General features: G+C 41.1%; 1 protein-coding gene across 3 annotated transcripts in view; it reads left to right on the forward strand.

Annotated features, from left to right (window-relative positions):
* Positions 1-23045, forward strand: part of stat5a (signal transducer and activator of transcription 5a) — a 67328-nt gene that overhangs the window by 37559 nt on the left and 6724 nt on the right. For 2 of the 3 annotated variants that reach the window (XM_083896778.1, XM_083896779.1), the window contains exons 2-13: positions 4061-4124; positions 9982-10119; positions 10293-10449; positions 11765-11854; positions 12771-12945; positions 14180-14310; positions 14427-14578; positions 15204-15359; positions 20082-20261; positions 21025-21112; positions 21729-21851; positions 22174-22266. In XM_083896778.1, the coding sequence (XP_083752904.1) occupies positions 9992-10119; positions 10293-10449; positions 11765-11854; positions 12771-12945; positions 14180-14310; positions 14427-14578; positions 15204-15359; positions 20082-20261; positions 21025-21112; positions 21729-21851; positions 22174-22266 (1473 nt within the window). In that variant the 5' untranslated portion in view covers positions 4061-4124; positions 9982-9991. Of the gene's footprint in view, positions 1-4060; positions 4125-4373; positions 4388-9981; positions 10120-10292; positions 10450-11764; positions 11855-12770; positions 12946-14179; positions 14311-14426; positions 14579-15203; positions 15360-20081; positions 20262-21024; positions 21113-21728; positions 21852-22173; positions 22267-23045 lie in introns of those variants that run through there. The other variant, XM_083896780.1, reaches the window with a different exon arrangement.

The following is a 23045-nucleotide window of genomic DNA, read 5'->3' on the forward strand; positions in this document are numbered from 1 at the left end:
TCAGTATGTGGTGTCAACTGTTTTGACTTCCGGGTGTGAACCGGACTGATATGAGGTTTTAAGGCAGAATGTAAGAGGTTTTGTCCTGCATTTATTTTTATGTCTGGGCTGGAGAACCCTGTCTTAAAAAAAAGATTTTTAATCTGTCCATGTTTTGCTGTTTTATAATGTTCACATTGTTCTCCTGAGGTTCTCGACTTATGAATATATGTTTGTTTCTGTGCAGCGATTGTAAAAGAAAACCAGTGTACTTGTTCCCTACAGTTCTGAATAGCACTGAATAGTGTTGAAGGCACCGGGGGAGACACATGATTTAGTTTTAACCTGATGTTAAACTGTGTGTTATTTGGCATTCAAACACTGGAAGCCAACGCAGCTTCATTTATTTAACTGCCAATACATCAGCTGAGCCAAATGAGTATGCGCTGTTACCATGGTGTTGAGTGGCTCCAGCTGCAGCATGTAGTGGAGAGAGTGTGACTGTGTGTGTGTGAGAAAGAGAGAGAGAGAGAGGCAGAAATATGTTGGCAGTGCAGTGCAATTCATAGTGGACATCAAACGTGTGTGAGAACAGCTTTGGAGAAGGAGCCAAGAGCTTCCCCTCTTTTAAAAAAACAATGGCAATGTCCGGCAAAGATATAGGACAATGACAAGTGATCATTTGAAGCATTAGGTGAAAGTCAAATGTTTGTGTCTGCGTTATGTGGACACTCAAAAACAGCATAAACAGCAAATGCAAATGTTACCACCGACAAAGGTCTTTAAAAAAAAACATAATCACCTGGACATTGTAAAATTGACAAATGCTGCACATACAATGGTATGCAAACGTTTGGACCCCTGTAAATTTTCAGGATTTTCCTTTATAAATCATTGGTTGTTTGGATAAGACATTTCAGTTACATATATTATAGGAGACAAACACAGTGATATTTGAGAAGTGAAATAAAGTTTATATGATTTACAGAAAGTGTGCAAGAATTATCTAAACAGAAATGTGCATAAAAGGGTGCATAAAATTAGGCACCCGTGTCATTTTACAGTGTTTCTCCTCTTTGCATCTTCTCTGAAGAGTGGCAACATGGGAGCCTCAAAACAACTCTCAAATGACCTGAAAACAAAATTGTTCAACATCATGGTTTAGGGAAAGGATACAGAAAGCAATCTCAGAGATTTAAGCTCTCAGTTTAAACTGTGAGGAACATTGTGAGGAATTGGAAGACCACAGGCACAGTTCTAGTTAAGGCCTGAAGTGGCAGACCAAGAAAAATCTCAGATAAGCAGAGGAGAAGGATGGTGAGAACAGTCACAGTCAACCCACAGACCAACTCCAAAGACCTACAACATCATCTTGCTGCAGATGGTGTCACTGTGCATCGTTCAACTATTCAGTGCACTTTACACAAGGAGATGCTGTATGGAAGAGTAATGCAGAAAAAGCCTTTTCTCTGCACCCGTCTCAAACGGAGTCGCTTGAGGTATGCTAAAGCACATTTGGACAAGTCAGCTTCCATCATGCTGTGGGGCTGTGTGGCCAGTGCAGGGACTGGGAGTCTTGTTAAAGGTGAGGGTCGCATGGATTCCACTCAATATCAGCAGATTCTGGAGAACAATGTCCAGGAATCAGTGACAAAGTTGAAGTTGTGCCGGGGCTGGATCTTTTAACAAGACAACGACCCTAAACACTGCTCAAAATCATTCTGCATGAATGCCTTCCTAGCATGCTAGGGGCATCCTAGCATTACGTAAGGGAGACACAAAGGGACTGTCTACAAATGGCAACATTGACAAAGCAAACAGTGTGGGGTCTCTAATGGCAATGGAAAAAGTATTTATTTGTTTTCCATAGGTTGCAATTTGTAGATGGTCCCTTCATCTCACAGCCAGTAGTTCATACATGCACATTCAGATGTAAAAGAGGTTGTAGCTGAGTGTCTACTTTGCTTTGATTGGACAAAAAACCCACCACTTGTGTGACAACACTAACAGTAATATAACAAACAATAGCATGTGTGAATAATGCATGGCCATGCGTCGTGTATCTCGTTCCCAGGCATAAAGGACTGGTGGCCACTTGAATTGTGTGTCAGAAGGATATTTAAATGTGTGGAGTCTTCCATGATAGGATATCTCCGAACACCAGATTGTTTTTATTTTGCATTGAGACATGAGTTGATGTGTGCTGTTCATGCATGTTGACAGATGCAATGCAAGCACCGAGAAGGTCGTTCACACAATCACATGACACAAGGGCTTCCTTCCTTTGTGCAAAGACACACACAGCCAGGACCTTGGCAACTCTTTAGACACAACTTTTAGATTAAACTGTGTGTCAGTTTGGGAGGCGAGGCAGTGTTGAACTCGTCTGTCTCAGCTGGGAAAGAGTTGCAAGGTAGTGAAGGAGTTAAACGTGGACAAAAAGTGGGATGGCAGAGAAGCTGTGTAGGATTGAGCCAAAGAGGACAGATCCAGACAGCAAAACTGAAGATACACATATTTGTCTGGAGTTTTCTGCCAGCATGTGGGTTCCTGATGTTCTGTTTCTTCAGGGTTCAGCCAGGAATGAGAGCTGTCTCGATCGCAATAGGCTCAACTTCATAGACACTGGCTTTGGGTCGCTGTAGGTTGAAGTCTAAGGATGACACAGGACAACCGCCTGTACGACTAATCAAACCAGATGCTTCCTGACCGCTTTATTCAGCCAAACCCCCTGAAAACATGCATGAGAGCACACCACAGAATGATACATCTGTGTTTTCTTTTTTAGATGTAATGTAAACACTGCTTTCAATCAGACATTCCTTTTGCACTGTACATGTGCTGTATATCGTCATACATCACAGTTAACAGACAAACGTCCTTGTTCAACTTACACACGTCACAGTCACTTCCTATTCTCAATGATGTTAAATCGTAGTGTTATGACAAAATGTTGCTGTCCCTTCACTGGAAATGTCACTGTTCCAGTATTGGCAACAACTGCTCTAAATGCTGTAAAACAAGCACTAATTAATTGAATAAATGAACTAGAGCTGCAACTCACAATTGTTTTCGTAAACGATTAATCTGTTGATTATTTTCTCAATTAATCGATGAATCGTTTGGTCCATAAAATGTCAGAAAATGTTAAAAAACGTTGATCAGTGTTTGTCAAAGCTGGAAATTATGATGTTCTCGAAAGTCTTGTTTTGTTCACAAACCAAAATGATTCATAAAACCATAATGATGTTTTAATGATTTCTTTGTTATGTGGAGCAAAGAAACCAAGTAAATATTCACATTTAAAAAGCTAAAACAATCAGAAATCTTGTTTTAATCATGAAAAAAGCTTCAAACCGATTATCGATTATCAAAATAGTTGGCGATTAATTTAGTAATCAATTAATAATCGATTAATTGTTTCAGCTCTAAAATGAACATAAATAGTGTCTGACAATAAATGCAATACATACAACATGTCAATATTAGTTTTTCAGGGACTGAAAGAGTTGTCTCAGGTTGTGTTGTATGCATGTTAATAATAAAACATCTGTCATCATCTGTATCTGTTGTTCGTGACGGGTGCTGTGCAGAGATTGAGGCCTTTGTTTTTAACCTTTGAAGATATTTTATTAACATTACTGTGCAAATAAAATGATTGCTTCCTGTTACTGAAGCTCCAAAGACCGTTTTAAAGAATATTTAGTCTTTAATTCGTTCTTTCTGAACATATTCCTCACATCTCTACGGAAACTTTCCCCCACGTCACCTTAAATTGCAGCAGATCGCTGTGTAACACCATTAAGAAAATGTTACCAATTTACTTCCTAGGAGGGGAGTATGAGAAGTGTTTGTCAATTGTCATCAAGTAAGATAATGACATATATCCAAGACAACTGGAATCGAGAGAAATCTGTTCAGTGGATTTTCCCTTTCAGTCATTTCTCCCGCAATTGCTAGTGGTTTTTGTTAATGCATTTGTCCTTGTGAAAAAAGATAACTTCCTCAGAAGCACCCAAGGTTGACTCACTTCCTCCTTTTGCTTTCTCCCTCATGCTGTCTCTGTTTCTCTCTGTCTCAGGTTTGTGGTGCTCCTCTTCAGAGTTTCCTGCTGTTACATGGTAACACAGAGCTGAAAACAAGAGGTAAGGTGCATTTTAACGATTTTACCAGGTTTTTTTTAAGTCAACAGAATTTGGTACAACGTGTGAACGTCATGAAAACAGGAAATGAAGAAAGAAACGTTTTCTCACAGTTTATCTCGGGCTTCAGTCCGGGACACTTGGATGTTGTGGTTAGTCAGAGTGAAACAGATAGGAAGCATCTAATTCTGCTTTTGGAGGTGAGGCGTTGATGGAACCTGGAGCTTTTCACCTTTGTGAGAACTTGTGAAGAGACAGTCAGGACGGTATACACCAGTTTCCCTTGCAGCACAACATACAAACTCTGCAACACTTTCATTCCCAGCATGCTCTTATTGTATGTTTCCATGAGAGAGGATGAGGTAGAATGACACTCACAATGGGGCGTCACATAACGAGGTGATAGAACAATTTTCATGCTCTTCCTGCTCGGTTCCTCCTCTTGTCAGCTGATCGGTTGATCGGTGATGCCCTCAGAGATAACAAAGCATGTCCAGATGACTCATTTGAAAAGCACGAAATTGTCCTTTGAAAAAGATAATCTTGAACATGGTGTCTTATGCCTGCAATACATGATCAACACGGTCCAAAAGCAAGCTGCACGCGAAAGACAGAGCATTGTGTGCTTTGTTTGTGTCATTTTAGTTTATTAAATTGGTGTGAAGTCTGTGCTATGGTCTGGAGCATAGGCTGACGGGACTGATAATTACAGGGCATGGCAACGAGCTAAAAATGTTCCGTTACGATGACTCTGACCAAAATGAATGCAATTCACAATATTATAATAAATAATTTTAAAAATCTGCGAGCATTTGCTTCCGTGAATGCAAATGAATGAAACCTTCTTCTGTATACTAGCATTCGTTTGGTTCTTAACCTTAAAGCTCTAGCTCAGTGTTGGGGGCCAGTTATTTTGTTGCTATTCCTGATGTAATTCAAACAAAAACAAAATATGTATTGTGAAACCAAAACCAAATGTCATACGGCCGCTTTACACCTGACATTGAAATGCGTTTTCCGTGATCGGACTGACCACTTGTAAGTACAGGTGTAAGTACAGGTGTAAATACACCCGAGACACATTGAGGACTGATTGTTATCCGATCTGCCAAACCACTTGGGAGACATTGAATAGAAGTGTAAATGCACCGAGTCTCCAATGCATCTCTGCTTGAGCCACAACAATTACATGAGCGGAAAATAAGTTGGTGGCTCCAAGCTAACAGCTAATGTGAAAGCGGTGACAAAACTGCACAGTCTCCTCTGCAGTGAAGCTTTGCAGAAGAAGAGGGGGCGGTGATGTAAGGGAGAGATGGCCGTGATCGGATAGCAATAGGATCTTGATGTGGACACTGGAGACACATGTTAATACCCGGTGTAAATGCATGTGGTAAAGCAATATACCCGGTCACAGAAAACGCATTCTAATGCCAGGTGTAAAGGAGGCCTAAGACCCTGCAGTTCATGACCTAGTTTTCTCTCCCCACACATTCACAGAGACGCAAACACACACAGTCACAAAGACACACACACACACACACACACACACACACACACACACACACACACACACACACACACACACACACACACACACACACACACACAGACACACAGACACACATTCACAGAGAGAGAGAGAAGAGAAAAGTGTTTGTGATATTGTTTCTACAGTACTTAAGTTGTGTTTATATCTTCTTATATCTATGTCTTTTAACACAGCATTACTTGCTCAGACCGCAGGAAACTTCATTGGAGCTGCATGTTGAAGGAAACAGCAGCAGCTGTGATTGAACATGCAGGCACAATATAGTCAGACATCTGCTCAGGGAGCACTCGTTTGCTGTTGGCATAGCTGGCATGTTCAACATTGCAGGATCACGTTAGTGAGGGGCAATAATTGTGATTGTCCTACAGTCCTACAGCTTTAGTGAACGCTGTGTGCTGATTCTGCCATTGCCTATTTGGGGGCATAAAAAAAATGTGCCTTGTCAAATGTGACACGGGAATGTTGCCACAAAAACATAGAGTTGTGTTTAGCTGGCAGACCTCATCAGGACTTTGTGAACTCATTTGGCGACAGACCGATGTTCATATACACTCCTGATCAAAATTTTAAGACCAGTTGAAAAAATTGCAAGAATTTACATTTTGCACTGTTGGATCTTAAGAAGGTTCTAATTAGTGATTCAAAATGCAAAAATAGGTAGAATTGGGAGTGAGACAAAAAAAATATGAGTAAGCAATTTATTAACAACCATTAAACTGAAATACAGTAAGCTGTTCATCAGCTGATGAAAAGTTTAAGACCACAGCCTTTAAAAGCCTACATTTTTGCCAAAATGTGGATTCAGTGCCATTTTCTGTCAGGTATCCACACTGTCATGACCTCCTGATGGCAAAGGCAAAAAAGCTTTCTCTCTTTGAACGCGGTCCCATTTCTACTTTTTGCATTTTGAAGCACTACATAGAACCTTCTTAAGATCCAACAGTGCAAAATGTAAATTCTTGCAATTTTTCAACTGGTCTTTTGGTCAAATTTTGATCAGGAGTGTATTAGGGCTGGGCGATGAATTGATTTTAAATCGAAATTTATTTGTTTGGACGATATTAAAAAATTAAATACACTCTCACTAGGATCAAGCCGAACAGTGCCGAACTGCAAATCAGTTAAAAAGACAGCACCGCTGACCGGCCACTGTTGAGCTGCCGCTGTATGTGACTGTATCAGACTGAGTCTGTGCTCCGGAGACCTCCAACACAACGATCGAGCCAAACACTGCCAAATTGTAAATCACTTAAAGACTTACAGTAACAATCCTAAAAATGTGGGTTAGTCTCCGACAATTATCAGGGAAATGTCTAAAATCTCAATATTTACCAGAGGAGTCTGGTCTGCGACCATCATCACACTGCCGCTGTATTTCAGTCCAGAATCTGTGCTCCGGTCATGGAGGACGTACTGAACAAATATTTTTAATTAACTGCTTTACAAGTCATGAGAGGCTCCTTTGCGTGTGTGTGTGCGGGTTTCTGTGTGTGTAAAACATCTTTCATTTGTACATAGTACCCTATATGAATAATTATTTTGTATTGTATTGTTTTGTATCGTTTGAAAAAAAAAAACTCAAGTGAAATCAGAAATCGGATCTAGTATAAAAAAACATGGGATTTTATTTTCAGGCCATATCACTCAGCCAGATAAATATATAGAATGGGTTGCGCCATGCATGTATCTGTCCGTCCGTCTGTCTGTACGATGAATAAAGGTAAAGAGGGAGAAGGAGAGATGACGTCAATAATAGATCAAGTGGATCTTCTCACCTTTTGTGTGCTGTGTTTATAATAAACAAACACAATATGCACAAGCAGAACCATGGATGTGGAAGTGCCTTCAACTTCACACACACACGCTCTCTCTCTCTCTCTCTCTCTCTTACACACACACACATTTACACCACAAACTTCCCGTGTATAGTCATATCACCCAGTGTTTTACTGACAGTGACTGTGCCACTTTTGAGAAGGCTGAGTGGGTGTGTTGACTGGAAACACGTAGCAGTGACCCAACACAAAGTCCTTACCACAGAGACACCGTCACAGTCACGGTGGAACTGTTGTTTAACTTGTTCGGGGGGGGACGAGACACAAGAGGGTCAACTCTTATGTTTTGGAGATGCAGTCAAGTGAAGTCAGTTGTAGGTTTCATTTCACCAAGTGTGTGCGCTGTGGTTCATTTACAGTGGATGTTTCTATCGTGGTTTTAAAGTGTATAACATACAGGTGACTAAGCCTGCGTTCCATCACATTTCCAGCTGTGCATTTACCACTCAAAATGCTTAGTAATGTTTAGCATCACACAAAGGTAGACATTACCAGTCTTTTCATCTATAGCTGCAGCCATGTATTTTACCACCAGTGCCTATAATAAACCCAAGTAACCTGAGCTCTTTGAGTTGAAGGCTTGTTTTTAACTGACTTTAAGTAGGAGTCAGGAGAGCTTATTAGGAGAAAGTAAATAAGAATGTTTGCATAAGTGTATAATCTCTTTGACACAAAAATGATTTGGCTTAAGTAGCCATAGAATGAATGTATGTTTTGTTTTTTAAATGGAACTTTACTGCCCAAACAAACAATGGCATGCCTTGTTGAGTGCAGAGTCCACCATACTGTAGCTCACTGACATACATTACATTCACCAATTCTTACACACTGGCCCTTTAAAATCCGTCTTTTAGTGGTGTTTTAAATACGATGGCTATACACCACATAATTAGCACATTAGAGACCAAAATGTCAAAAAAAAACATGTTCAATGTTTAACTTCTAACATTATACCAGTGTGTTTGTGCAGTAATTGTAGCCCCAACGCTGGCTGGTTTGGCTGGAGTGTAAACTTACCCCAGTCTAATAACGATCAGGACAGAGCTTCTAATATTACCCCCCTAAACCCCTCATAGCATCCAGGAGTGGCCTCCACATGGTGCACATTCTGATCAGGGCTTCTTGTTTTCTTTTTTTTTTTCTTTTTTGCTGAAGTTGCTGAAAGGTCCAGTATGTGAGAATGACGTTTATACGATACCAGAAAAGCTGAATTATTGTGTTAGTTGGATAAAAACCAGACTTTTATAACACATGTAATATTAGTCCAACTGAATTAAATTTCAGCACTAAATTGAATTTCTCAAAGTCAGACTAACCCACCCAGATAATGCGATCAGGAGTCAAATTATTATTGCATGTGCTTGGACCAGATTCGGACTAAAGCTGGACTGGTGGCATGCACCACAGTTCGTACCACTAAATAATAGGAGAATCCAGTCCACAGAAGAATAAGACATTGATAAAAACATGGGGGAAATCCAGGCACATCAATTGTTTGACCAACCGTATGCTCTGGCAGCTTAAAGAAAAAACATCTTAACTGGAAACTGTCTCAAGGCCTGTACATACTCCACAAGAACAAGGCTTTTTTTTTCTCTCATAGTTTTTCTCTCTCGTTTGGGGGTTCTTGCAGCTTGTTCTTGACACATCATCGGGGCAGAACCTTTTTCTTGTGTGGTGTCCGCTATTGTGTGATATTAAAAAGTTAAAGTAGGCGTGGTGAATGTGGAAATTCCCTCTGAGGACTTCCCCGGAGTTCTGCACTTGAGTTGCTCTTGGCCACAACTAACTTTGTTCTTGCTCTTGCCACCTCGAGAATAACAACACATTTCTCTGTTCTCGCATGTTGTTGGGTGTGTGCAGGCCTTAATACTAACAAGCTGAAAGAGGAGTGCATTGCCACTCCTTTCAGTACTGAGGAGAGAAGAGAAATGGTATTTCGATGTCCTGTACATATAGAAAATTGACATTAAAAGTCCTTGACAAGGGCAGTGGTCTAACTGCATGAAAATGTACTGAATGACATCTAATAATGAGACTGCAGATTCAGAACAAACAGAGGACTCCTTCGCTCACCCCTCCCTTTTGTGTGACAATAGCCTCTGCAGACATAGGCTGGTTTGTCCTTTTGGGCTGTTGTAGAAACATGGCGATGTGATATGGTGACCTCTGTAAAACAAGGCCCTTACCTGAAGTACAGATAAAAGGTTTGTTCTGAGGCTAAAACCAAAGAATGATGCTCATGAGTAGTGTAATCAATTTGTTCCAATGAAGTCTTGTTCTTTTGCCATGGAATTCACATTTGATGAGTACTCTGTAATATTTTTGTAGAAAAACAAACTCCAATACCAAATGATGGTCTTATTACAGCTCCATGCTTCTGGAGAAATCCCAGTCTCGACTGCGATAGGTTTTGCGGTCAATTGCATGCAAAAACGTCAATAATAATTATGTCCATTCCCTCTTTGGCCCACAGGGTGTTGAAGATGGCAGTGTGGATCCAGGCGCAGCAGTTGCAGGGAGATGCTCTGCACCAGATGCAGTCTCTGTACGGTCAGCACTTCCCCATTGAGGTGCGACATTATCTGTCCCAGTGGATAGAGGGCCAGCTCTGGTGAGTCATTCTTCAGCAGAACAGGTATGAGGGCGTCTCTACAGATATGCCCACGTGCCTGATGTCATGTTTGTGTTGTCTGTTTGTCAATGAAAGAATATTTGATGACTTTTCCTTCTTTTTTCTTAGCAGTCATTCACTAACTGTGTGTGTGTGTGTGTGTGTTGTTTTAGGGATGTCATAGACCTGGAGAACCCACAGGAGGAGTTCAAGGCCAAGCGCCTGCTGGACAGTCTGATACAGGAGCTGCAGAACAAGGCTGAGCACCAGGTGGGAGAAGACGGCTTTCTCCTCAAAATCAAACTGGGACACTACGCAAGCCAGCTCAAGGTATGTCACTGTGATGGTACTAACCATATTATTGTTGTATTTTGGGTTAAAAAATTTGCTAAGAAAAAAAAAATGCCACCCTGTCTGGTTCATGCAGCCTGTTTCACTTTAAGGCTTTGGTTGCAGTCAGACAGGGGATCTGAGGACAGTATTGCAAAAGCTGGAAACAAAGACCAAAAGCAGGTCAACCATGCTGACAGTTTTTTATCAGATTTATTAGCGATGGAGAATATACTTGGCACTTAAATAATTCTGACCTACTTTATCTTGTAGTAGTCTATGCTCTTCTATTGACTAAGTATTATATTTTGTATTGATTAACATTAAAAAAAGAATACTGGAACGTAAAATGTCCTTGTGATTGTACAAACCCTGAAATCGCTGAATAAACTCAAGAGTTCCTCTTCTCCAGACTGTAGCTATGTCAAAGATTTCATTCGTTCACAGTTTGACAAGATGACAAGCAAATGGTTAGAAGGCACGGCCGCTCAGCTCTGACAACCTCCCTTGTAATTGTTCCGAGAAAAAGTGCACAGCACACAAAATGTTTCAGGAACAGGTTGTTTCCACCAGGAGAAAAACAAGAGGACAACACAAGCGAGAGCCTTGGTAGCCGGCCAGCACGGCTATTTATGATCCAGCTCCCTGCTCACAGATCCGTTCTTCTGTTTGTCTTCTCCCCTGCCCCAATCCAGGCAGAGAAACAGGGTGAGAGGGCTGGCTGTGCACAGTGAAACTGTAGTCCTGAATTCCTACCACACTGTTTGGTGTATTCAGAGCACAGAGTGTTTTTTGCGTGACATGTTTTCTGCAGGGTTTATACCACGTTTCTGTGAGAGTTTGTCCTGTCTTTTAAAAAATGAATTGTAATGCAAGTTAACAGTCTTTTTTTGTTTTCTCATGTCAGACACAAGTATAACAAAAAAATGTGAATTCATTCTTTCACTTAAAACAGGAAACGGCAACATCTATACTAAGTGATTCTATTTTTTTTCTTAAAACTGAAAGTGAAACTGTGAAGTATTACTGTAACCTTAAACCACTCTGCTCTGGTGTGAATGTGTGTGTGTGTGTGTGTCTGTGTGTGTGTGGGTGTGTGTGTATATGAGTCATGTCTCTTTATAAAGAGTGTTGAGCTTCAGAGATGGGTCTCATTAGACTTATCTAATGGGTTTTAGTGTCTCTGCAGCGGTGGCTCCAGAACTTAGCGAGCTCCCTTGATGCGACTAAATTGGCGAGCCCTGTATCAAGCAGCCGCTCCGCTCTTCAGGGGCTAACCGGCCTTAACGCGGCACATGTGCTCCTTGTCTTTCAGAGCACGTATGACCGATGTCCTCTGGAGTTGGTCAGATGCATCAAACACATCCTGTACACGGAGCAGAGGCTCGTCAGAGAGGCTACAAATGTGAGTGCGGTGCCTTTTGTGTACTGTGAAATGCATACGCGGGGCTGCCAGCCGCGTGCACACACGCGCTCGTTTGTCCTCGCTGAAATGTAAACTTGCAAACACCTGTGGCTTCTTTATGCATTATTCATTTCACCGCCCTTGAAGCCTGGGAACACAAACTACATAATGGTGACTGCTTCAGAGGTAATTGGGTAACTAATCTCTCTTTCCTCCATTTATCTTCCAAAGTCTACAGATCCCCTCAGATTATTATGAATATGGCACATAAGGATGCTCACACTTTCTCAATCAAACAGTAAAATGGCTTTCTAAAAGCAGCCTTGTGTTTTTTTTTCCCACTGCAACACATGGTGGAAAGTCAAAAATGTTAATGAATCATTTCATGGTTTATAACAAGCACTGAATTATAAAACCTTAAAGGCAGCAGTGCATAAAACATCTGACTCTCAGCAGCTCCTGCGGTGAATTGATTTCCAGTCACAACATGCCTTTTCTATTAGTGGAATGCATATTTGGCCTGATTGAATTTCACCCTGTTTAGTCTGAACCTTTAGGCACCGTGGTATTCTTGTTCAGAGCTTTAACTGACCATCCATTCTGTCTCAGTGTGATAAGCAAATGCATTTCCTTCCTCTCTATTTGCTTCTGGTTTCTGAGGTTTTTATTGTCAAACATCCTCGACCAGCATGGAGGGGTTAGTATGTCTTGTCCAGATAAATGTTGTATCCCTGCTCTGTTCCCCTGTGGTCACCACAAGCCTGACTCTCTGCTCAACAGTGGTCAGCCCTTTTCCCTTAACAACTATCATAAATTATCCAGGGACGGACAATTTACAAGCCTTTCAGCATCCAGTGGAAAACCCACATTATGAATTCTGAAACTCACAATTTATTCATCACACTTTGATTGACAGTCAAGCTCACCGGTGGGCGGGATGATGGACAGCATGTCTCAGAAATACCAGCAGATCAATCAGGCCTTTGAAGAGCTTCGCCTGTCGACCCAGGACACAGAGAATGACCTGCGCAAGCTCCAGCACAACCAGGAATACTTCATCATCCAGTATCAGGAGAGTCTCCGCATTCAGGGTGAGACAACAGGACTATGAACTGAATTCTTTACACTGAAATTAGCAGATATCACATTATGATATTAGCAGATAGCTCAGGGATAATAATGTCTAATGTACCTCTCATATTGGTCCCTCTTTCGGGTGATCGCTCGGTTGTCACAAACATTTTACGGCTAATGCCTAGAAAAGTAATGTTCGTCACGGCCAGAGATGATGCTTGACATTTGCATTGCTCCAAAAGAAATGAAGCAAACGAAGGAGAATTGTTGTGTTCCCACTAATCAGAGTGGAAGCTAATAAAAATCTGTGTACATTTGACCAATGAATTAATGCCAATTAAACGCATTCCCAATGATCAAGAACCAGTTTAAAACTGTGATTAAACCTTTTTAAATTTTTACCTGTGGGAATTATTTGTTTGACTGTGTATGTATATATATATATATATATATATATGTGTGTGTGTGTGTGTGTGTGTGTGTACGAAAACAGTGTGGGTCTGAAGTCTTATCATCATTTGAAGGCATTTTCTCACAAACATCATAAAACAAATGGATTTTATAAGCATAACATTCAACCACTGAAACTTGTTTTTCTGTTCAGGAATGCAAGTAAATAACTAGAATTTGACCGTTTACTTCTTGTAGAACAGTAATAATTGCATTTTAGCATTAAAAATACCGTTTTGATTGAAGAGCTTCTACATACTGGTGTATTAACCATTACAGAAACGCTTTTAAGGGCAGCTTTGGCTTTGAGTGATGGTCTAATGTTAAACACAGTTTACCTGCAACGAGAGCCTTCTCTGCAATATAGTGTACAGGTAAACTGAAAGCTGTTGTTTTATGCTGAAAAGGAAATGGTAAACAAACTGTATGTCATAGGTTTGAACTATAACTACTAAGTTGTGGAACTGTGTATAAATCATTGCACTCACATTTTGGCAGCTGTATGATATGTTATGTTGGATGACCATCATGATGGATAGAGATTCTTTAACCCAGTGACCACTGCATATTACGCCGGCATTCAAAAAACATCACCTATAGCTCTTGTACGACGCCTCTATTATGCGACAAGTAGCTTTGCTCGAGTCAATCGCTATTCCTCTCAGGGTGATAATGTTCACAATATGTGCACCGCAATATGTGCACCGCCCATTTATTTTCCTTCCTCCATCTCTAACTCATCTCTCCTCTTCCGCTCTTTGGATCACACACAACCCCCCCCCCCCCCCAATCTTTCCACAGCTCAGCTGACCAGCCTGACCACGCTGCCCCCTGCTGACCGACAGCTACGAGAGCCTGCCCTCCTCAGCAAGAGGGCAACTGTGGAGGCTTGGCTGACCAGAGAGGCAAACACACTACAGAAATACAGACTGGTCAGGACATGAACATGCAGTACAAATGATATGTGACTCTTCTTGAATGTGTGTGACTTTGTGAATCTGTGGTAACGAAGTGGTGCGTTGTTATTTTTTGTCTGTTTTGTGTGCAGGACCTGGCAGAGAAGCACCAGAAAACGCTGCAGCTGTTGAGGAAGCAGCAGACCATCATTCTGGATGACGAGCTAATCCAGTGGAAGAGACGGCAACAGCTGGCTGGCAACGGGGGCCCGCCAGAGGGAGGCCTGGACATCCTGCAGTCCTGGTGAGTCTCTCCTCCACCTCCCACCAAGATCACAGCCACGAGACTCCCTCGCAAAACAAAGGGTCACAGGTTTACAAGCTTGAAATTGGCTCCCACTGGGTTTATTTTCACTCCTAATAAGAGAGACATGTGTTGACATCTCGTAATATCTCATTGTCCACCTGGTTGTTTTGTGTTTTCCTTTTGTGGACCATGAAGAGTCTTTTTTCAGTTCAGTGGTGCAGATAAGCAGTAGGTGTCACAAATGTTCCCGGTCACCACAGGAGGATACTATAAAAAAATTGCTCAAAAAAGTTTTTCATTGCTGCTTGTCATGTATGACAGGGGAAAGGGGACATTTTTGACTAATAATATATGTGTCTCACACTAAGGCAACGATTGTAGTCGTTTCCTCATTAGTCTACACGTCTCCTCTTTGCCACCCTTGGAAGCTGGGAAAAATGTCATCCTTTATTAACTAAATCTTCTTCCATTGCTCACATTCACATTCACTTATTATCAATACACCAAATTCTCCACCTCACTTTTTTTTTTTTTTGCAATTTTCTGTTCTTCTATTCAGGCTTTTCAATGTGCAAATTAAAAATGTGCATAAAAACACCCATGAAAATGTTATGTGTGTCAGGTGTGAGAAGCTGGCAGAAACCATTTGGCAGAACAGGCAGCAGATCCGGAGAGCGGAGCACCTTAGACAACAGCTGCCCATCCCCGGCCCCATTGAAGAGCTCCTCAATGAACTCAACAGTACTATCACAGATATCATTTCAGCATTGGTCACCAGGTATGTGCAGTGTGTGTGTGTTTGTATCTGTTTATCTATTCTTTGTAAAACTGATTCATGACTGAATTTGGGGAATTACAAGACAAGATATTTGGACTCAACAGCCAAATAGATCATTTTAATGCTGCCTTACAAGCTCTATCCTCCTTATTTATCAATATGCTTTGGCAACAACACTTAACTGGACAAGCTGAAACCAAAAGATAAATATATCAGAAATTAGAAGATCTTATCAGTTCGCACACACTGATATGATCATTAGAACATACAATGTATAAATACATTAGCAATGAGAGAAAACTACACAGACCTACATCTGTTTTAACCCTTTAACACCGAGCGTATCGCAGATGACACGTTTGACTGTCTGACAGATGTTATCGCATTACCGCAACAACACGGCGGTTTGTGCTATAAATTAAACAGGTTTCTGAAAGCTGAAAAGTTGCACGTCAAAGCCAACATGTGGTTGTTACGGTAATTTCACTTGTGGACGATCCAGGAAGGCAGCGAATCAGCATCTTTGTCGCCAGAGAGCAGAGAATTAGAAAAACGCCTGTACGTAGTTTCTAAAATCTAGTGTTCATGTATGTTTTTCTTTATTTTAAATTGTTTGAACATGCAGTCAGTTGTAAATAACTGCCAGATATTGAAAGATATTCTGTAAAACTGGGCAAAAGCAGAGGACATTTTCTGGCCCTTTTATGGTTAAAATAAGCAAAAGAGTCCAGACGAACATTTTGAACATCTGGTTTTAAAGGGTTAAACCTTCAAAGTCGTATCCTCATTTAGATCAACACAGTTCTTTGCATGTATTCATTGTTTTCCCTTCTGCACAGTGAGCTGTGTTGTGTTGACTTCAGCGTGATTTTCTTTTTTCATCCCATTACCCCACATTTCTGGCCTCCTTGTCCTGTGCATAAGTACAAATGCTGATCAGCTGAATAGTCTGCTTGTTTCCTATTTACGTGGCTCTTTGTTCTGTGCAGACAGTGACCAAAACATGTGATGGCTCATAATTGCTGTCTATACCTTTAAGGGCATGAATGTAGGTCAGTATCAGTAGCCTATAAGTATGCACATATGCCAGTGGGTGTGTTATGTACATTGAGGCATTGCCCTTTCCTGCACTCGCCACTGGCAAATCCTGTTGACATGACTTTGGTTTGCGTTTGTGGACAACAGAGCAGGAGATATAATCTGATGCTAAAAATGAAACGACTCAGACATTAAATGCATCCATTTATTGATTAAATCCACATGAACAGAGAATGTGTGGCTGTGTTGGGATCATGTTTTGTTTGTTTGATAAAGTATTTGCTTTACTAAGAGGATATTTTGGCTTTCTGTTTAAATCTCTAAGATTTCAGTCAATTTAAACCCATAAGTGGTTACCATGGTCACAGTAAATGCAGTCTTATACTGGAAATCGTTGTTCGCTGAGCTTTGCGAGAAGTGCACGAGAACAGCAAGTGGTTTTCAGTTTCTGTTGACTGTGTGGTCAAACGAACAAATAACAACATCTGAAACCACAAAAAAATGATGGTAACCACAATATATCGTCATGCTGTGTAGAGTATAAATAACTTTCCACGCATCAGCAGAGCACATAAAAGTTGCACGCTGTTGCCTAACATCTGTAACCCTGTAATATTTAAAAATTGAGTAAGACATGTTGTCCTCTTTGCAGACAGATTTTGACAAACACTCGCAGATTTTTTTTGTTTTCTGTGTAGAAACCCCACCCTGTGTACTGTAGAGCCTGACAGTTCTACATGGGGGGGAGGGGGCAAAAACTATTGGCATAAGATGATATTTTACAGCAGTGCATAAAAAAACAGTTTCAGGACAAATTGTAATCAATAAAAACAATTTTAATCAGGAAAATAGTCTTTCCAAAGTGAAATGTAGACATACACTATAATGTAAACATTGCAATGATCATTGTAAACATCTAAAAAGAAAAAATAATAATAATAATAATAGCCGAAGAATACAAGCACCATGCTCCCAACCTTGTTCATTGTGAAGCAATGGCAGTTTGACGTGTTTAGTTTGCATTTGCAGCCACTTATTAATGCTCTCATGCAGTTTAAAGAGAATACATTCATTTACCTGCTTCATGCTAGGCGTTTGTCAAGGCCATTGTTACGCAACATGAGAATGGCTTTCTCCACCACTAACGGCGAAAAACAAAATACATAATGGTAATGTAAGAAGACAAAAAATGCTGACCACAAATCATTTGGGGTTCAGTTTTATGAAAATCCTGTAATTGAAAACAGATTGTGGTGGCGACGGGGAATGAAGCAACATTCATGCAAGTCTAAGTGCAGCAAAGTGTGCGTCCTGTCTGCGCGCGTTAAAGTCTCAGTCAGAGATGGTTTTTCGAACACACTCTCCTGTGTCGTCCATGCGTCATTCAAACCCCATCAGTGCAGATTGAGCAGACAAGGAGAGGTGGAGGAGGAAGAGGAGGAGGAGGGTGAAGAAGATAACAAGCCTGAATGTGAATTTTTTGACGTTGATGATGTTAACATTGACGTTACTTCAGTGCACCTAAAGAAATCTACAGAGAGACGCAGATCACAGTGTGTGCAGTTGTTTCCGCACATTACATTTTTGGTCCTGACGGAACATCTGGCTGAGGCTTTCTCGACAGTGAGCAATGAAAAGTTTTTGATAGCCTCCTCTAGCACTTTCAGTTTCCCCTGCATGGACCTCAAACATATTGAGGAGTCGTGTCATTGTCACAGAGATTTGTGACTTTCAGGTTTTTCTCATCAACCATCTCCCTCTAAAATATGTAATTCCAGGCTGAAACCTTGAAAGCTTTTTAAGCGGTGGAGGCAGCACCACTTAGTCCAGCTACAGAGCAAAGAGCTTGAAGGCTCATCATAACAACAGTATGTGTTTGCTTCCTCTGAGCCTGGAGGCTTAATTATTACTGTCTGCTGTTGTTTCTCTTGTTTCTCCCAGTTTGTATCAATGTGGAAATCAGGAAAAAGGCTTTTGACAGAAGCAGGTTGTGAGAAGAAAGTAACCGTGATAATAGAATGAAGTACTTTTATCACCCTTCCAGTAAAGCACACTGTTATAATTAAGGTCATTGTACATGCTCAAAGACTCAACTCTGCATCTGAGTGGAACACTGCGTTTGTTATCCTTCGTCTACGTTCATCATTTCCTACCAAAACAGTGCAGATCTGAAGTCTTAATCGTCATTTTAAAGGCAATTTTCTCACAAACATCATAAAACAAATGCATTTTATTTTATAGGTAGGCAACTTGCGTGACTCACATTATGTGTTTGAACCACATTTGCAGCCTTCTACAATCTTGGTTTGGATTCAGCCTTCACTGAGATCCAGTTTTATTAGGACAATTATGCTACATTGTAACTAGCACCACAAGAAGGATTTAAAATAGCCGGTAAAGACTGTGAACAAACTACTTTTATTTATTTATTTTTTAGATTTTATAAGATATTTTTGGCGTCATTTGATTAGTTGCTAGGCCTGAGTGAGGTGAAATGCACAGGCTTTCCGGATTTAGCCACTTAAAGGTCCCATATTATACCCTATTAACCCAAGTTAAACTAGGTCCTGGTGCCCTAATGAACATGTCTGTGTCATGCTTTAGTGAAAATATCATAAGGATGAAGCACAACAGCAGTTCAATAACTCTGCCAAAACAGCCTTTTTCAGGACGCTCGGTTTTGTGCCCCAGGTAAACACACATCCACTGCTTCCAGGGGAGTGTTGCCACTTATCACCTATTGTCATGCAGCGTTGTCACAACCCCCGCTCCATATACCCCATAGTAATGTCCGTTTACCCGTTGTTACTGCGTTTCACCGTAATGCATAGAGTGACCACAATTTTGGCTTCTCGCGATCATAAAAATATCGAAGAAAAACGATTAATGCGCCGCGCAGTGTGTATGTAAATTCCCATGCTAGAAAAAGACCCTGAACGCACCAGTGTAACTGCGGCTCCGACTGACGTGTGTGGATCAACAACACGAGGAGAGAACGTGGAAACACGACAGAAAGGAAGCCTTTGGTTGAGAAGAAATGTAGGACAACATCTACATCTTTCTGCAGTGCTTTCAAACGTGTGCTCCTCATATCACCGATCCACACACGCCACTCGCTAACTGCAGGCACGTAACTGGTGCGTTCAAGGTGTCCCTCCAGCATAGGAATTTACATACACGATCAACAACAAAGGGCTTGTGAAGCTTGTGAACATTTTTTTCATAAATAAAATATATCCACTGGACACACAAGTCCTCTGAGGCTAGAAGTTTGTGTAAAACACTGTGCTCCGCTGTGCAGCCACTCTTCCTCCCTCGCCTGCACTCTCGTATTTCACAGGGACAAGGGGGAGCTACGGTGGAGCTGTGAAGTACTCTGCCTGGCGGGGTGCCAACATTCACGGTGAAATGTCGCACTGTCGTCACTTGGTCGGGAGGTGTAAACATCGCGTGTTTTATCGCCTATACTTACACAAAGTGGAACCACTAAAACATGACTGAGTCTTGTTTTTTTACATTTTGGGGACTGGTATGGCCCACTGAGTCCCAAATATAAGTACTAAAATATTAAAAAGTTGATTTTGCACAATAGGGGACCTTTAATATAATTATCTCCCTTTGCACCAAATCCACAGGTCTTTTCTTCTACCACTCAATAAAACTCACCGTTTTCTGTCTCCACAGCACCTTCATCATCGAGAAACAGCCTCCGCAGGTGTTAAAAACCCAAACCAAGTTTGCCGCCACAGTGCGCCTCTTAGTGGGAGGGAAGCTGAATGTGCACATGAATCCCCCGCAGGTCAAAGCCACCATTATTAGTGAACAGCAAGCCAAGGCACTGCTGAAGAACGAGAACACAAGGAAGTAAGTTGAGTACTTTTTTTCTCCCCCCATATTTGAGTGGATTTAATAAAACACAAACATGTTAAGGATTTTCTGGTGTCAGTCTTTTCCCTTATTGTTGACATTTAGCACATCATTCATCTTAGATGTTCTCAACAAGTGCTTTCAAATCATATCAGCACCGTGCAATCCATGCGTTTCTCTTTTTTTGGATTCACATTGTTTTAGTTTCCCCACTTCCTTCAGTGGTGACACTGTGTTCAGCTCCCTTGGCGTCCACACTTTTCTACGAAGATCCCAGGATGAACTCTGGGCCCAGTGCGTTTCCAGACCTCACCACAGAGATACGGCTGGAACTTGAACAATTCCTCAGAGGAATCTATGGTGTGGATGCAGAATCCACATTTAGCCTGTTCCACAGTCTCAGCCCACATTCCTCCTGGCTAATACAAACCTTCCATGAGTGTAGTTTAGTGTAGCAAGTGGTTAAATGGGGGAGAAGTTGAACAGATCTGCCATCGTGTTCTGCTTCTCTAAAACTTGAAGCGATGCACAGATCCACAGCGCAGACACATCTGCTGTAGAGAAGACAGAGCAGAGGAGGTGGCCTTTCATATTTCCACTCATTAGGGACATTAGTGTCAACTTCACCCAGACACACTGAGCACATCTTTTATGCCTTTCAAATGACAATCATTCTGTTTTAATTATTTCTATAAATATTATGCTATAATTCTCCACACGTTTGTCACTGTCACTCTCTCTCTCTCTGTGTGTGTGTCAGTGATAGCAGTGGAGAAATCCTCAACAATAACTGTGTGATGGAGTACCACCAGACTACAGGCACTCTCAGCGCCCACTTCAGGAACATGGTGAGTTGAGTCGAGTACCTCATATCTACATGATCAGTGGAGATTACTCATCTTTAAACTGGAACTGAAATGACTAGTATGTCCTTCCTAGGGCAGAAATGACATCAGAGCTTAAATATGCACATTTAAGTCCCATGTTTACCATCAATATACATTTTCACAAAGCTGGCCAAAACAGCGTACAAAGGACAGCGGTGATTATTCACTCTCATACGTTGAAATGAATAATAAAAGCGACATATTATTTTACAGTTTTGAACGAAATCTCTTCCAGGCCTGGCAAATAAGCTTGTGTTGCTATATTATAACCTAAATAAGTCGTTCTAATAGGATTTTTACTGGATTACATTCCTCATGCAGTGCAGGTATTGCAGTACAGCATGCATGTAGCAACTCATCACCAGGAAACATCAGTAAAGCATCTCTTTATATCATACATACAAATCCCCAGAGCTCCACAGTACATGGATTATTTACATGTCAGGCTTGTATGTGCGACTCTAAAGTGAATAATTCATACGTGAACTGTATGTACATGTTCTTTGTCTGCCACACACACACACACATACACAGTGTACGGTTTTCCTAATTGTCACACATGGCCTCTTTCATGTAGTCGTTGAAGAGGATCAAGCGGTCGGACAGACGAGGGGCAGAGTCTGTCACAGAAGAGAAGTTCACCATTCTGTTTGAGTCCCAGTTCAGTGTCGGAGGCAACGAGCTAGTTTTCCAAGTGAAGGTAAGAAAGAGTAGGCACACGGTGTCCAAAGAAAGTCTGCTCGACCCTTGGCACGTAAGCAATACAGCCTCATTTGAGCTGCAAAAAAAAATACCAATCTATACATTTCTAAGCCCGAGTCACAAAGAACGTGAGGATTCACTTTCCCCGGTCCTTATCTGTCTTCTTCCCAGTGGTTTAACGATGTCTGTTTTAAAGGCCTCATGTTGTTTAAGCTGCACGTCTACAATGGAGGTTGTGTTTTTGCGGCATGTTCAGTATTTATGGACTGTGTAGAGTTGTTAACACTGACAGGATCCATTCTCTTTCTCTCTCTGAACAGACGTTATCACTTCCTGTCGTGGTGATAGTTCATGGTAGTCAAGACAATAATGCCACAGCAACGGTTTTGTGGGACAACGCTTTTGCTGAGCCAGTGAGTAACTGTTTGTTGATGTGTGTTTACGTGAGAGTGACATTTGTATTAGGAGATGGTTGCGCTGGTTATTATAATGCATGTTTTAAAATGTTTCACAAACACCCGTCGCATGAACTCTCTGATTGAATACGTCAAGTGACTCCAATGCAGACTATTTGAAGGTTTTATTATTGGACAAAAGCATATCATGTGTTGTCCTGCGGGACAATAACAACCAAAATATTACAACAATAGAACATATCACCACCAAAGTCTATGGTATTTCATTGTTAGTTTGTCTTAGTGACACTGACTGAACTGGAATTTGCTGCGAAACTTCATGATGTCTACTGATTGAACTTTTTTGGTTTGTTTTTTTCGACAAAATCAAGTATTTTTTACCTAGTTTTGGCGTGTACTGTATCTTCCGCCTTCCACCGAGAAGAGGCCAGAGACCCAGGGGAAGACGGAAGATACACTCTGAAAATGGTTAACAAGGTTTTTATCTTAAAGGTGCCATATGTAAGAATGTGGCCAAAAACGGTTGCTACATTCAAATTCAAAATACCGAGGTCTTTTAGGTTTCGTTTTGTGACGTAACTGGCAACCCGTGGTTGCTCGGCAGGTGAGACTCTACTGACTGCAATGATTGGTAGATGGCGGTAGATGCCAAAACATGATTTCAAAACATAAACATGATTTGCAGTCTGCAAAATATTTTTTTTAATGCAAATATTTTGTCTGTACTGTTGTTGTTGGTGAGTTCAGTTTGTTATATGAACATTATTCCTGAGTCT

The sequence above is a fragment of the Microchirus variegatus genome (assembly GCF_963457635.1).
Source record: "Microchirus variegatus genome assembly, chromosome: 10".
Taxonomy (NCBI): Eukaryota; Metazoa; Chordata; class Actinopteri; order Pleuronectiformes; family Soleidae; genus Microchirus; species Microchirus variegatus.